Below are 15,768 nucleotides of genomic sequence, written 5' to 3'. Positions count from 1 at the left end.
TTGTGTGCGGGTGCGCATGTTGTGTGTGATTAAATGGGCTGAAACGTGAGGCTATTCTTCATGCCAAGACATACTGCACCTACCAAACACACCTTCTCCTGCGGCTACCATTTTTCTTTCACAGCACATGATAAGAATGGCATGAAGGGAAGCAGTCATTTACAAGCTAATGATGACTAATTGAATGCTGATTGTGTGTGACTGTGACTATGTGTGTGTGTGTGTGTGTGTGTGTGTGTGTGCGTGTGTGTGTGTGTGTGTGTGTGTGTGTGTGTGAAGGGGCTATTGTCAGCTGTTTGAGATAGACCCTCTCCCACATCCACACCACAGCTGGTGACCCCAACCAAGGTCACACACGACAGCCACAGACACACACACACACACACACACACACACGGGACACATGCGCGCACACACGCACGCACACACAGAGGCTGCAGATGTATCATGGTCATGTTGAGCTCTAAGGTCGGGTTTCCTCCAGAACAATGTGAGGCCTGTGTGGAGCTTCACTGGAATCTAGGCATGCAGACATGCACATGCATGCACGCGCACACACACACACACACACATACAAAAACACAGAAGAAAGGCAAGCTTGGGGCAATTCACAACTGTCTTTCTCTGTCTTTTTCCACTGTGCTTGTCTATGCACACACACACTTGCAGCCTACATTAGTTCATGAAAAAGGCTCTTTCTTCCCCAGTAGGTCACACAGAAAACTAGCTTCAGTGACCAGAAAAATTCAGGTCTTACAAGGTTGTACAGCGCTAAACAATAAAAGCATCAAGTGCATTTTAAGACTGTGATATGAAGCTGAAACGGGACTGAATGATAATCTATTACCATTTCCGACTTTTAGTAATTACAAGCAAATTGGAATTAAAAATGAATGGTGGTGCATCACAACTGGTGCATATAGTTGACTGGAACGTCGGCACGTGGCTTGTATATAGAATATTATTGAATGTATTTGTCATACAAATATTGTACAAATACTCAAAGGGTATAATAAATGAAGATAATATCAGTAATAGTGATGTGTTCGTTTTTATAAGTATTGTCTGTCAGGATGTACATTACGATTCCCACTTGTCATTACTGTCAAATTATGTTTTACTACACATCCCTGATGTCTTATTTGCTCTGTTTTGACTCCGCAGGTCGGTGGCGGTGCTAACAGAGTGCATGAGGAACAAGGTGTTGGCCAAGTTTTTCCGTGAGCGCCAGGAATCTCTGAGGCACTCCTTGCCCCTGGGCTCCTACCTGCTCAAGCCAGTGCAGAGGATCCTCAAGTATCACCTCCTGCTGCACGTGCGTCAGTCTGCCGTCTACCTCCACACACACTTAGCAACAAACAATTGCTTTTTACCAGCATAAATGCAAGCACAGGCACATGCATGAGAGTGCACAGGACACTAATGTTTTTATGTATGTGTATGGTTATGTAGCAGAATTTCTGACTCAGCTCCCAGTGATAATCTCCACTGGTGAAGCCAAATGTTTAGCCATATGGTGCTCAGTATGTATGTTCCTGTGTACGTACATGTGCTTGCATTAGAGTGCATGCTTGAGTGTGTGTTTATATGCAGACACACACGCGCGGGTGTGTGTTGTGAGCGCACCCCATACATGTCTTCATGAACATGCTTGTGTGAGGGTACGGTACATGCATACTGTATGTGTATGTGCTCACTGCCAGCGTTGTGTATGTGTGTCGTCTGTGCAGGAGATAGCCAACCACATGGAGAAGGACACAGAGACTTATGAGGTGGTGCAGGAAGCCATAGACACCATGCAGAGAGTGGCCTGGCACATCAACGACATGAAGAGGAAACACGAGCACGCTGTTCGGTTGCAGGTACGAGAAAGCACAAAAACTAAAACTAAAAGTAAAGATGATGCCTGCAAAAAAAAATGTCTATTCAGGAGTGTACAAACCTTCTGTGAATCCATTAAATGTTGAGCGTGTGACCTCCTGCATGATGTATCCTGCACACTTTCCATGCCTCTCATTATTCCTACAACTAAAACGGACACGGCGGTTTCGAGCCTTTCAAGGAGCCGATTCTTTTATTGTTCTGCAGAACAGCTATGTGAAGTCTAGGTTTGAGTGGGCCAAGGCTCTGATCCTCCCCACGTCTTACACAAGTCACTGCGTTTTCCACTGGGCTAATGATGGCCTTGCATAAGGAGGACACATAAAAGAGAAGCTTGTTTCTTTTATCAGCTGGGAGCCAGAAGGGTCAGATGAATGCAGGAATGTGTGTGGAAGCGTTTACTCTCAGTGTCTGGAGAAATTTTGGTTGTTTTGTCCTCTTCATTATCATTTTTTGTTACCCCTTAAGGCCTTTCCTTTTGTGCTTATCCTCCACCTTCATGTTTTTACTGTCTTGGTCACACAAGCCGGTAGCACAGAAGAAATCCTCCATTCTCCTCCTCCTTTTTATTGCAATTGTTTTTCCTGCTCCCCCTGACTCTCTCTGGGTTTCTACAGGAAATCCAGAGCCTGCTGACCAACTGGAAGGGCCCTGACCTGATCGGCTACGGAGAGCTTGTTCTCGAAGGAACGTTTCGTCTGCAGAGAGCCAAAAATGAAAGAACTCTCTTCCTGTTTGACAAGCTTCTGCTCATTACCAAGAAGCGAGAAGAAATCTACACATACAAGGCTCACATACTGGTCAGTCATGCAACTAGCAGCATGCTGTGTCCCAAAGAGACACTTAACATACAAGCGTTTCTGCTCAGTAAAAGTGGTTTTAACTCTACTTTCCTACCTGTGTTTTGCAGTGCTGCAACCTGATGCTGGTGGAAGTTATTCCTAAAGAACCACTGAGTTTCAGTGTGTTTCACTACAAGAACCCCAAACTTCAGCACACTGTCCAGGTATAGCAACATTGCATAAGGTAGCACACATAACAGAAGTCCTTGTGAATATAATTACATGTTTTGGTTTAACTTTGCAGCTACCTGCAGCGTTGAGCAAGAGCGCAATCAGAAAGTGTGATGATTATTTGCAGGTGTCTGATTGTTTTGTAGAGGCTCACCTCAGTGAGTTGCTCAGACATGTTGAGCGCTTAGAGGCTAATGCAACCATTGTTGTTACCTAACCACTGTGTTTTGGACAAGCACTGAAAAATCTGAGATAATCTGGGTGACGTAAAAAAAAGCCATCTTCCAAATGTTTTAGGGTTTCTCCCAACCCTCTCAGCCCCCTTTTAGAATGCATGTCTGATATTATCTTCCCTGTGATGTGTCCCGCTCTGCCCTCAGGCCAAATCGCAGCAAGACAAGCGCATGTGGATCTTACACCTCAAGAGACTCATACTTGAAAACCATCCTGCCAAAATCCCAGCCAAGGTAAGAGCGGTTCTGTCTCCTGACAGCTCCCTCTGTTCGCTGATGGCGTAAACATGGACCCCGAGTGGGATGTGTTGGAAATGTCACTCGCTCTTGCCCACTTCCTTTCTCCCTCATCTTCATCTTTCTTTCCCCTCTGCTTTTTCTTGTTTCCTTTACTGTGTTCTTCCACTCATTTATTTTCATTCAGCTACAATCACTTGTCTGTCTCTTCTTCTGCTTTTGGCTCTGTGCATGTGGAAACTGAGGAGCTCTCTCCAGGGGTGAAGGTTACTGAGAAAGTTCACTGTGGTTACAAAAAGGGGCTGCCTGTTAAGTGTTAAAATTGTTGAGTCAGGCCTGTGATGTGGCACCACCTAGTGGCAAAGTTTATGCTCACTTCCACTTTAACTCACCCTTGTGTTCATATTGCTTGAATTCTAGGCAAAGCAAGCAATTCTGGAGATGGATGCAATGCGTAAGTGTCAATTTATACAACATTATATTTGAAAATGAATTCATTAAAATCATATTCCACTATACATTTTCAACGTTATGTTCTTTCGTCATATGTTTAACCATATTTAATTCATTGTAATCATCATGTATTGGTTGTGTGACATCCTTATTGTCATTTCTCCAGATCATCCCGGGTTTCATTACAGCCCAGATGGAGATAAGAAGGATTCCCCTCAGACCAAGGAGGGTCCTACCCCTCGTAGAGGACGCAGGAAAGGTAATAAATTAAAGAAATTTACCATGTAAAAACGGAAATTTACACCTTGCATGGCTGAACTTCAAGAATTCATCAATGATTAATTTGTTTGACTTCCCAGAACCTCTATCCAAATTACTGAAGAATGCCAAGCAAAATGCTGCCAACGCAGACGGTGAAAAGGTGAGCGATAACCTGAGGTGGTGAATGATTTTAAGTTGAGATCATGACTACACACACACTCACACAGAAGTCCATTAACCAAGCTCTTGAAAACTTGGTCCTCTCCAGAGAACAAGTCTGGGCGCCACCCTGCTCTCACCAGTGTCTCAGCTGGCTTTGGGCACGATCGGCCGTAGCCGCAGCCTCATCAACCAATCACAGGAGTCCCTGGACCCTGGTGATCACTATGACCACAGTGACAGAGAAGAGGAGCAACATCAGCAAGATGCTGATGATGAAGATGACAGTGGCTTGGTGAGTTGAATGCTGCCCAGCGTGTGATATCCATTACATATACACCTGAATTTGTACAATTCCACCATTCATCTCTAGTCCTTCAAACATTAATGGTGAAAACTCTGCATTCAGGGAGGTGGAAAGCAGCTGCGAGTCCCTGGCAAAAGCAGCAGGAAGAGGCTAAACCCTCAGGCATCTGTCGATAGTATAGAACAGTGGAAAACCTTCAACATGAGCCCTTCAGACCTACAGGTATTGATCACAAATACACTGTGGCAGTTTAATCAACTTCTATCTTGATGGTTTTAGATTACCTTAACTACATGTAAAACAACAAGCCTGCTTTCCTTTTCCGCAGAGAGCCAGAGAATCCCTCGTGAGGGAGGGAAGTCACCATCCGCCACTCCTCAGGACACCTCACGTGATGGAGGAACCTCCAGAGTCACCCATTCCCTCTGTAATAGTCACAGAAAGTGACCATTCTGTGAGGAATATCTGGGCAGACCACCGTGCTCGCAGGGCCATGTTCCCGACCCGCCAGAGAACCATGCAGCCTGACGATGAGGATGAGGACATCTACCAGATGTTTGTCCCCACAGAGCCAAGCGGACCGGAACCAGAGGCGCCCTCAGAGAGGTCAGAGGCTAGTTCATCGCCAAAGACAGCTCGGCCCTGCAGCTGGCACGTCGAACAGGTTCCCACTGTGCAGATTGACCCTCCAGTCAATGGCGGCAGGGTCCTGCGGAGGGCAAGCAGTGCAGGGGAGAAGGCCACAGAGGCTCGACAGAGTCCTGACGATGAACAGCCCGGTCATAGCAACTTGGAAGTGATCAACACTGAATCATCCAGCAATGACATATCTGGATCGTCCTCAGCCGAGCAGCTGACGATAGACGATATTGAAAATGTGTATGACAACATCAGCTATGAGGACCTAAAGAGCATGGGCCTCATCAGAAGAGACCCTGAGGAAAGCGAGGCACGCAAAGAAACATCTACAGATTTGCAGGGTTCACCCGGCAAAGCAGCAAGGGTACTAAGTGCTCCAAAGGCTCCAGCGGCCATGGAGCCTACAATCGAACCAGAGAGCTCCTCGGATAGCAACAGGTCCTCTACACAGGAGGGGAGGCCATTTGGGACACGTGACCTGAAGATAGTAGAGGAGAACATCTATGACACCATCTGTTTCAGGGAGCCCCCATCAACAGAGCTTAGAGGAATGAATGAAGGCAACAAACACAAACAGGACAGCCTGCTGGCCTCTGAACAAGACCTCACTGAAAGCCTTAGAGGGTTTGTGTCCGAGGAGAGCCTCCACTTTGGAGAGGATGAAGGACTAGACACCTCCCACCCTGCCCTGTGCTCCTCTGAGCCGGATTATTCCTCCTCCTCTGCTTCTGAGACTTTCTCTCAGCGCTCACAGAAAGGGGATAAGATGTCAGAGCAGGTTGACGAGATCTGGAACGACCTGGAGAACTACATCAAGAGCAATGAGAAGAAAGCTGATAGACTCCCTGCTGCCTTCCCTGTTAGCGCCAGTGAGTCGCCTAAGAAGGTGTCATCAGTCAAAAACAGCCCTACAAAGAGCTCTGTTGTAATTAGTCCTCAAGCAGCCAGCCCTCCAACCAAGAGTCCCCCAACACATCAACCTAAACCCCCACCTGTCTCGTCCACACCATCATTCACCATCCCAGTCATCAACCTCCCTGACCTTCCAAGTGAAGGAACCCCTGCAGAAGAAAACCATAGCCCTCCTCCTGCGTCACGCCCCCTTCCTGTCACCCCAGAGCCTCTCCCAGGCACAGTTAAGTACATGCGTAAAAGACTGGCTCGCCTCAGCAGCGGCAGCTTCCGCCTAGAGGACGAAGACCTGGTGGAGCTTCCTCAGCGAAACACACCTCAGAGGGATAATAATCCCCTCAAGGACCTTCATAGCTTGTTTCCAGGGGAGCTGGCAGGTCTGGACTCACCCCTGGCCTCCTCCTCCCTCCTGCTGAGTGAATCTGTGGACTTCCCCCTGGAACTGATGGATAAATCAAAGAGCCGGGTGTTCCTGATGGCACGGCAGTATAGCCAAAAGATCAAGAAAGCCAACCAGCTTCTGCGCATGAGGAGCATGGACCCTGGAGACTCCTGTAGCCGGGCCAGAGCTGAGAAGAAGCAGAAAGATCTGGCAGCCATCTTGGAAGAGAAGAAACAAGGGGGCGCCGCCATAGGTAACACAAAACATTGAGCTCTCAGAACAATAGTTTCTAATTCTGGAATTGCTGATAGTTGCCTCTGGGAATACCAAAACTGTATACCCCACTTCTTGGGATCATTTTTGTAAGGTAATGAAGCTTAGCATGTTTTAGCAGCTAACAGCAGTTAGCTCTTTTCAGTTAAAAGCTCTGATAAACCCATTCTACACTGCCTGCCCGGCAGACAAAGTTAGCACCTAGCTGGTGAGCAACTCTCAGGAGTTGACGGAGAGTGAATGTGGGACCTGCAATAGCAAAGTGGCCAAAAACACAAACTGCAATTCAGTGCTAACAAGTTGAACATATCAACATATTATATTATGGTATGTCAACAATGTGTGTTCACAGCTCTTTTCTGCTGCCCCCAAATGGCAACAAAAATCAGATATTGTAGATTTAAGAATAATACTAATACAAACATCTCCGACTCACACCTTTACATCCTCTGTGTTCCCTCTTCAGGTGCAAGGATAGCAGAGTACGCCCAACTCTATGACCAGGTAACGTTTAAGGATCCTCCTGGTCCAGCTGGTCAGACCTCTGCTACCCCACATCACACCCATCCAGGGCTGCCATCCTCTCCATCCATGCCTGAGACCTCCCTGGAGGAGGACTGGCTCCACTCCACTTACAGCAACGGAGAGCTGGCCAGCTTCGTCTCCTCGTCCAGCGAGGTGGAGGACGCTCGAGTGTCTTCTACCCCGCATCGCAGACTTACCTCCTCCTGCTCCATCCCTTCCCTCCAGACCTTCCCCCCCTCTCCGACCAGCCCACCGTCCCAGAGATGGAGCATGTCGACACCGAGCGAAAAAGAGGAGCATGTGTACAGTTCCATTAAGAGACATCCCTCCTTTAACTCTCCGTCCTTGCCGTCCTCGCAGCCTTCCCCATCCAGTCACTGTCAGTCAACCTCCTCTCTGGCCAGCCAGCAGCAGGAGAAGAAGTGTAACGGACCCGCTGTGGCTCGATCCACAGACAGACTCCATGGCCCCAGTCTGGGTCGTGCTGGTCGGCAGAGTAGCCTCCCAGAGCGTTTCACCCAGGGACAGTCAGACCTCACTTTACACGACGGTCAACAGGTGGTGGTCCTGAACCGGGCTTCTGCACTGAGCATACTCAACGCCACCGAGAACTACCTGGCAAATTTTAAGGACAATGGGGAAGACGACGATGACTATGTAGAGATCCGCTCGGAGGACGAGAGCGAGCAGGAGCAGGACAGGTTGGCACGGCGAAACGGCAGCTCAACGGTCCTGTCCAATCAGAACCGGGGTCTGGTCCACTCCCAGAGTCTGCCGTGCACACCGGTGCGCTCCTGCGACCCGCTCAGGTCTCTGGACCGCGAGCAGCTGGAGAAGTACCTGTGGAGTGAGCCGCAGCAGAGCCAACCCAAAATCGTCCAGTCGCTGAGGGAGAAGTTTCAGTGTCTGAGCTCCAGCAGCTTTGCCTGAGTCTGTATGACAACTGAAAACCAAATATATTAAACAAACAGCATACTGCAACACAAGGGACTCTGCTGCTTTGCCTTGAATGCCCTACACCGTTCAACATCATAGTCCACAAACAATAAAGTATATAGATCAGAAGTGATTTCTCAGATGAATTTGTAACAACTTATGTGAACACCTACAACTCTCTGTTACAGGGCTTCAATGTAAAATGCACAATAGGTTATTATTAATATGCCACATCAAAGCCTGCATGTGAGCTGCCTTAGCACTTCCAGGTTCAGACCGTGTTTCAAAGAGATCAAAGTTAGCAACAGCTGGTCGAAGCAAAGGGTTTTAATGTTCGAAGGAATTCTTCTTCTGTTCCTTCAGAAGAGCCTTGTGGAGATGCTTGGAGTCTGAGGGATTGATTCTGCTGGAGGACTTGTGCCAATGAACTGTTGTACCCTTCAGTACTTCAGGATATCTGTTACTGATTGCAAGAAATAGAATCCCTTCTGTGCCCAACACCTCAAACTGAAGTACAAGCATCAAACATCGGATGATCTCTCCTTGTCGAGCTCTTTCTTTTAATTTGCCGTTAAGGTTATTCTAACTGCATCTTCAGCACTAGTTAATCTTAACCTGTATAGCAGCAGTGAACCACGGTGGCGGCTAGTGTTTTTAATTGTGCTTACACTCGGACTGAACAAGCAGCAGCTTTAATTTGCAATCTTCAGATTTGCTACTCAGGCTAGATTGTCACTTTTAACAGCTTTTTAGCAGTAAGTGTAACAAACACGATGCAACTGTAAAGAAAACATGATTGCTATTACAAGATCCAATAAGTTAAGTATAAGTGGACTTAGACCTGTAAGTCTATTTGAAGTATTTCACTCTCTGCCTGCCACCTTTTTGTCATCCATAGGGTATCACGCTTTAAACTCAAGAGAAGATGCTGATATTTTAGAGAATCTATAAGGAACCGTAGAACTTGGTATTTATTTTAAATCTGTGAGCAAATCAGATGTTTTTACGTGTTCTGGGGACATCCATCATGAAAAGTGAAATGTGCATCTCAACAAGCGGATAATGTTTCGTTTTGTTTTTTAAATCATTACTAATTTTAACCTTTGTCATGAAGAGGGACCACGAAGGAGAGTATCAAAGAGGGATAGTCTAAAGTCTACAGTACTGTATTTGGTGTATATATATATTTTTTCAGATGGATAGCCGACTGTTTGTTTACGTTTTGGGACACTGTCACACTACTGATATTGCATCCACAGTCACAGATAGGTTCTTCAATAAGGTCCATAACACAAGTGTTTTCTCCCCCCTTGAACACACAACCCCACACCCACTTTAACTGTCTTCTCAAACAATCACGAAAGGTGTCCTATTTATTTTATCCCTGTTATTTTGGCCCTCGTCACTTCAAGCCACAGACAAGTTGTAAAATAAAGTAAGATGTATTTATTAAAAGATGGGTTTTATTCAGATTTAGGGGCGTGAACAAAAATTTGAATCAAATACTGTGAATATTTTCAGAAGTGGGTTTTCTATCACGCACTGCTTAAGTTCCAAATCACATCAACACGTGAAAAGTTGAAAAGCACAATATCACGGCCTACTGTTCATATCAGGAAATGTGCATCAAAAGCAAGTTAGGAATATGAAGTATGTTTTTTTTTTCATTGTACATTTTTTGTCCTGTTTCACTGGTGGGGATCGTCAGTCTTCATTGACTCTGTTTTGCACTTTTCTGTCTTTTTTACGTTTTATTTGTAAACACTTTGTAAAGATGTACATTTTAGGAAAGTTATTCTTGTATGCCATAGGTATGCTTTATAATGCTTTAATGTTTAAGTTAAGTGTACTGTATTTTTTTAACTGCCTAGTTGTCATTGCTCAACAAAATGTATTGGAGGTAATAAATTCAGATTAAACTCACGTCTGCGTTTTTGTTGCTGTTACTGAATAAATGTGTTGCCACACTGAAAGTGTGCAGAACAGCAGCTGATTACCTTACAGAGGTTATGTTCATCAGTTTGAAGCATTCACTGCTTTTTCTTTTTAGGAGAACTGAGACATCCAGTACAAACAGAGCAGCATGAAGATAAGACAAAAATTCAGATCAGCATTTTGCTGAATATTAATTTTAGATAAGATATATAGATTTCACACTTATTTTATAGCATACTCTTTGTTCTGATCAGATAACAGAGATATCAGTTTACATTATCATGCAGAAGATAATATGGATGACATCACTCTGCCTTGGTGATCAATTGGTTTGACATTTTGGTAGATAAATTAAGAAATTGATGCTCACACAAGCAAAATTATTTTCCAAAACAGCCCAATCAGATGTGTCTTCAATGATAAGGAGTATAACTTAACCCATAATAGAATTTTGAGGTCAAAAACAAAAATTTAAAAGTTTAAAAATCAGATGACAATCGATTGACCAATATTTATTTTCAAATATAAAATCTGATCATTTTTTACAATGGTCACTTAATTCTTCTCTTTTTTTAGTTTTAATATTAGTGGTGGCTGAAATTAGCTTGGAAAGTGCTTTCTGATTTCAGCTCCCGAATTACCTAAAAGATATCTTTGACACGTCTGTAGTGCAAGTTCTTGACCTATGCGAGTAGGTAAAAATTGGACAATGTATTAGCTCATCAAATTTATGAGGAGATGAATGAAACACACCTACTTGGAGAAAAGAAAGAGAAAAGAAGAGGGAAAAATAGATAAGACTGTGAGAAAGGAAAAAACAAAACATATCTATACATTGGAAACAACTAATTCCAAAAAACCCCAATATTGTAGTCTTCTAGACTTTCATCCGGCAGTAGGGGGCGCACATAAACTAGAAATCGTCACAAGAACCAAGAAGAAAATGGTGAGGCATGCTGGGAAATGAAGTTTATAAAAAAGCGTGACACAACGTTTTATTCTAATTTGATAAGGTATCTGGTTGACGTGAAACTTCATTACAAATATAAAGTTGAGATCCTTCACATGATTAAAAACCTTATACTGATATGCCAGATTTGGTTTTGATCATTTTTCTTCTCGAACCTTCTGCTTAATGCCGGTTTACCCATAGTGCACCGCGCCGCTTCCTTTCTTCTTGGTTGTGTGGTGGTCCAAAATGTCGCTACTAGAGGGTCCGTTAAATGTGCTCGGCCAGAGAACAACTGGCGAATCTGTTCGTACTCAAAATGGTGAGTTGTAGTGCTGCTTTTTGCGGCGTTTCATATACTCTTCATGTATTTTCTGTGCATCGCGAAGGATCGATGCTAGAGCGGATTTCATGTACTTCTATTAACACACGTGTAGCTAATGCTAATGCTAGCTAACTTTTATGCTAACTTTAAGCATCTGCTGCGTCTCTGCTGAAATTCTGCAAGGCACAAAAAAGTCTGCTACTTAAACACATTGTGCACAACATTAATAATGAAGCCTTAAACAGTCCCATTTAAGTACCTTCCACTCGCACAACCATGAATGGACGGCTATGCTAATGGGGTAGAATAACACTGTCATGATTTGAGGGTGTGGTTAAGTTACTGTGTACCTCACAACATTAAATGACAGAATAAGTCAGCGACAGAGATATTCTTATAATTACGTCAAACATCTGCATCTGAACGAAAACAAAAGTTTCTTTAGTACTCTTTGGCTAGTAGCAACCTCCTTGTCTTCGCAGTCATGGCCGCAGCATCCATCGCTAACATCGTCAAGAGCTCCCTCGGACCCGTCGGCCTCGACAAGATGTTGGTGGACGACATTGGGGTCTGTGTCATGTTCAACATTATCTCTTCATTTATCAGTCTGTTTACTGGATACCAAACATTGTGGCCTTAGTTGCTCATCTGTCTCATGGACGCATTGACAGGACGTGACCATCACCAACGATGGAGCAACCATCCTGAAGCTGCTGGAAGTGGAGCACCCAGCTGCCAAGGTCTTGTGTGAACTGGCTGACCTGCAGGACAAGGAGGTCGGAGATGGGACCACGTCTGTGGTGAGTGGGGTCAACAGCTGCTCGTATGTGGTGTCAGAGTGCTATTAGCTACTTGTGCTCTCAGTCGTTTTAGACTGTGCACATAATTTAAAAGCGAATGTCCTGTTATAGTACCATGCGTCTGCCTTTCACCACGGATGTGTGGCTATGCTAACAGGAGAGAGAAACTGTCCGTCAGTGTCTGAAGGGGTTGAGCAGCCTCATTTCTGCCACCCCTAATGAAACGATGGTACAATATGAGATCCTACCAAGTATTCTCAGCAGAAACATGAAGCCACTCTCAGTTTTTACTTACAATGCATATCATGTGACATCACTTTTAGGTCATTCTTGCTGCAGAATTGTTAAAGAGCGCAGATGAGCTGGTGAAGCAGAAGATTCACCCCACATCAGTCATCAGTGGATATCGTCTTGCTTGCAAGTAAGATGCTAACATTGAGAATTACTACATGTTTCTAGACACACTGATTATCTCTTGGTGGCCCAGTTTTTTTTTTTTTTTAATTAGCTCACTTGCTTTTTCATCTTCCAGGGAAGCAGTTCGCTACATCAATGAGAACCTCACTATCGGGACAGATGACCTTGGCAGAGAGTGCTTAATCAATGCAGCCAAGACCTCCATGTCCTCTAAAATCATTGGGGTGTATCCTTTTTGCTGTACAGTACATGAAAATGTTCCGTTGGCTGGAATTTGCAGGCTGTGAGCCCAATTTGTAGTTTATCTGCCTCAACCTCGATCCCTCAGTGATGCAGACTTCTTTGCTAACATGGTGGTGGATGCTGCCTTGGCTGTGAAGTTTGTGGACAGCAAGGGGGTGGCCAGATACCCCATCAACTCTGTCAATGTGCTGAAAGCCCATGGTCGCAGCCAGAAAGAGAGCTTCTTGGTTAATGGATATGCACTGAACTGCACAGTTGGCTCACAAGGTACGTTTGTTAGAGAGAAATTCCCAAATTTCAAATGTAGACCTGGGGATTAACTTGCCTCATACTCTAACACTGCAGCTGATTAAACTCCCATTTAAATTTGCTGCTATGTCTCACCTGATGGCGTTAGCAGTGATACGCGTGGGAGACAGTACACTGGCTTTGAAAAGAAAACAGACGCAGTAGTTTGTAAACTGTGGCACCTCTTTTCTCACCAGACAACAGAGTAAGGGCTCAAAGTAAAATGACACGCTTTAATGTCGTTGTGATTTTGTTAGATACAGTCAGCTTTAAATGGACATTTCTCCCGTTCAACTTGGTGTTTTGTCTTTTTCCACAGACATGGTCAAGCGTGTTGTCAATGCAAAGATCGCTTGCCTGGACTTCAGCCTGCAGAAGACTAGGATGAAGATGGGAGTTCAAGTCGTCATCAGTGACCCAGAGAAGCTTGATCAGATCAGACAAAGGTAGAAACATTTTTTCTTACATTATTCTTAAAACTTATCCCATTTAAATTTGCTGTGATGCTGATTCAATAGTGTACACAGTGATACGCGTGGGAGAAAATATCAGCAGCCCGAGTCATGGCAGCAGCTTGTCTCTTAGCTGTTGCGCCAGCACTGTGGGCTGGACAGTTTTGTATTCTATTCGTATTGTGTTTTATTTAGATATTACAGGAGAAACTGAATCCGTGTTGATTTTTTTGCTCCAGAGAATCTGATATCACCAAGGAGAGGATCCAAAAGATTTTGGCATCGGGTGCCAATGTTATCCTGACCACCGGCGGCATCGATGACATGTGTCTTAAGTACTTTCTTGATATTGGAGCCATGGCAGTGAGAAGGGTTCTCAAGAAGGACCTCAAACGCATCGCCAAGGCAACAGGAGGTAGGATGGAAGTATGCTGAAATTTGTGCTGATTGGCATTTTTGTTTACCGGTCTTTCACATCTATGTACATGTTTGGTCAAACCCTTAAAACTCATGAAAATGATGTTGAAGCTGTGTTTGTCCATTCTCAGCCACCGTCTGTCCTTCTCTGACCAATCTGGAGGGAGAGGAGACATTTGAGGTCACTATGCTAGGTCAGGCTGAGGAGGTTGTGCAGGAACGCATCTGTGATGACGAGCTCATCCTTGTCAAGAAGTAAGAACTGCACCTAAATATAGCAATGTTTTGCACTTTATGCTGTTTAATAACTGTAAACTGTAAAGTCATCAAGGATATCTGAGTACAGCTGTTGGTTGAGAACATTTCAGTGTATGTGATTGGGCCTCATCTGTAGTTATGGAAATGTTTGAGATAAACTGAGATCATGCCAAGAAAAGAACAGAAGTCCTTCGTATGTCTGGTTAAATGTAAACGTTCTATGGTCTGTCACTTGTTAACTGAAGTGCTCTCTCCTAACCTTTTAATCCCTTCAGCACCAAAGCACGCACGTCAGCATCCATCATTTTGCGTGGGGCCAATGACTTCATGTGTGATGAGATGGAGCGTTCACTGCATGATGCCCTCTGTGTGGTCAAGAGGGTGCTGGAGTCAAAGTCTGTAGTACCAGGAGGAGGCGCTGTGGAGGCAGCTCTGTCAATCTACCTTGAGAATTATGCTACAAGCATGGTGAGACATAGCCCATGAAAAACAAACACACAGCCGTCAGGTGTCTGGATACATCTTTTCTTGTGTGTCATGAATCCAATTTCTCCAATGCTGAAATACTGCTCACTTTCGTTTTTCAGGGTTCTCGGGAGCAGCTGGCTATTGCTGAGTTCGCTCGGTCCCTCCTCATCATCCCCAAGACGCTGGCTGTGAACGCAGCGCAGGACTCCACTGATCTGGTGGCCAAGCTTCGGGCCTTCCACAACGAGGCTCAGGTTAATCCTGAACGCAAGAATCTCAAGTGGTGAGTCTTTCTTTATGGCAGCAGTCGTAAAACTGAAAGATCTGTGAGGCTTGAGTGTGACAGGAATTTCTTGACTATTTTTGCATATTTTATTACCAAACAGCAAAACAATAGATCACGAAAATATTCCTAAATAATATTAAAGAAAATAATTGTCAGTTGCAGTGAACTGCAGTTGCAGTGGTGTTGGGTGAACTTGCTGTATGTTCTGTATAACACAGTAGCTGACAGGGTTTTGTTTTGTTTTTTTTTGTCTTGTAGGATTGGTCTGGACCTGGTGAACGGCAAGCCAAGAGACAACCGCCAGGCTGGCGTGTACGAGCCCACCATGGTTAAAACAAAAAGCCTCAAGTTTGCCACAGAGGCTGCCATCACCATCCTGCGTATCGACGACCTCATCAAACTGTTCCCAGAGCAGAAGGAGGGCGGGCCGTCATACCAGGATGCTCTGCAATCAGGAACTCTGTAAGGGTTAAAGGGCTCTGATTGGCCCACATAGGTTCATCGTCTGTATTTATACATAAGGAGCTCTTCATGGCTGTTGCTCTAGTGTAGGCCGTGCACTTTGCCTGTTTACTGTTCTCCCACCTCCTCTGCTCCCGAGGCTCTCGCTTCCAGAGGAACTGTAAGTGATTTGTTTTTTTGGACACTTAATAAAGCTCCAATGGTTGTACATGACCGTTGATTTGTTAATTCAGATTGGCTAGCTGTGGTTATTGAAG

The 15,768-nt window shown here is 44.8% G+C and overlaps 2 protein-coding genes and 1 non-coding gene across 6 annotated transcripts in view; all 3 read left to right on the top strand.

The window, feature by feature from the left end:
* LOC121621913 (pleckstrin homology domain-containing family G member 1) overlaps positions 1 to 10,128 on the top strand; it is a 71,600-nt gene extending 61,472 nt beyond the window's left edge. For all 4 annotated transcript variants that reach the window (XM_041958640.1, XM_041958638.1, XM_041958639.1 and 1 more), the window contains exons 6-17: positions 1,165 to 1,315; positions 1,731 to 1,862; positions 2,499 to 2,681; positions 2,792 to 2,887; positions 3,275 to 3,361; positions 3,785 to 3,818; positions 3,984 to 4,076; positions 4,177 to 4,238; positions 4,347 to 4,532; positions 4,647 to 4,766; positions 4,873 to 6,730; positions 7,217 to 10,128. In XM_041958640.1, coding sequence (XP_041814574.1) covers positions 1,165 to 1,315; positions 1,731 to 1,862; positions 2,499 to 2,681; positions 2,792 to 2,887; positions 3,275 to 3,361; positions 3,785 to 3,818; positions 3,984 to 4,076; positions 4,177 to 4,238; positions 4,347 to 4,532; positions 4,647 to 4,766; positions 4,873 to 6,730; positions 7,217 to 8,205 — 3,991 coding nt within the window. In that variant the 3' untranslated portion in view covers positions 8,206 to 10,128. The remainder of the gene's footprint in view (positions 1 to 1,164; positions 1,316 to 1,730; positions 1,863 to 2,498; positions 2,682 to 2,791; positions 2,888 to 3,274; positions 3,362 to 3,784; positions 3,819 to 3,983; positions 4,077 to 4,176; positions 4,239 to 4,346; positions 4,533 to 4,646; positions 4,767 to 4,872; positions 6,731 to 7,216) is intronic.
* A 1,202-nt stretch (positions 10,129 to 11,330) lies between these two features.
* tcp1 (t-complex 1) lies at positions 11,331 to 15,743 on the top strand. Its single transcript, XM_041958781.1, has 12 exons — positions 11,331 to 11,417; positions 11,903 to 11,988; positions 12,092 to 12,220; positions 12,544 to 12,641; positions 12,753 to 12,863; positions 12,966 to 13,147; positions 13,488 to 13,614; positions 13,860 to 14,035; positions 14,169 to 14,292; positions 14,571 to 14,763; positions 14,883 to 15,046; positions 15,308 to 15,743. The coding sequence occupies exons 1-12, from the start codon at positions 11,345 to 11,347 to the stop codon at positions 15,513 to 15,515; spliced, it is 1,671 nt and encodes a 556-aa protein (XP_041814715.1). The 5' UTR covers positions 11,331 to 11,344; the 3' UTR covers positions 15,516 to 15,743.
* On the top strand, positions 11,664 to 11,801 carry LOC121622546. The gene has a single exon (XR_006007734.1). It is a non-coding gene; the product is annotated as a small nucleolar RNA SNORA29 (small nucleolar RNA).
* Positions 15,744 to 15,768: the final 25 nt, after the last annotated feature.

This window comes from Chelmon rostratus, chromosome 18, assembly GCF_017976325.1.
Source record: "Chelmon rostratus isolate fCheRos1 chromosome 18, fCheRos1.pri, whole genome shotgun sequence".
NCBI classification, from domain to species: domain Eukaryota; kingdom Metazoa; phylum Chordata; class Actinopteri; order Chaetodontiformes; family Chaetodontidae; genus Chelmon; species Chelmon rostratus.
The sequence above is the reverse complement of the archived record's forward strand: the minus strand, read 5'-3'. Positions and strand labels throughout refer to the sequence as shown.

What these genes read in the sequence shown, in the direction of transcription:
- tcp1 (XM_041958781.1), top strand. Translation starts at nt 11,345, where the DNA reads ATGTCGCTACTAGAGGGTCCGTTAAATGTGCTCGGCCAGAGAACAACT. An exon ending in TGTTGGTGGACGACATTGGG is followed by an intron (nt 11,989 to 12,091) that starts GTCTGTGTCATG and finishes ACGCATTGACAG; the next exon opens with GACGTGACCATCACCAACGA. An exon ending in TCCTCTAAAATCATTGGGGT is followed by an intron (nt 12,864 to 12,965) that starts GTATCCTTTTTG and finishes TCGATCCCTCAG; the next exon opens with TGATGCAGACTTCTTTGCTA.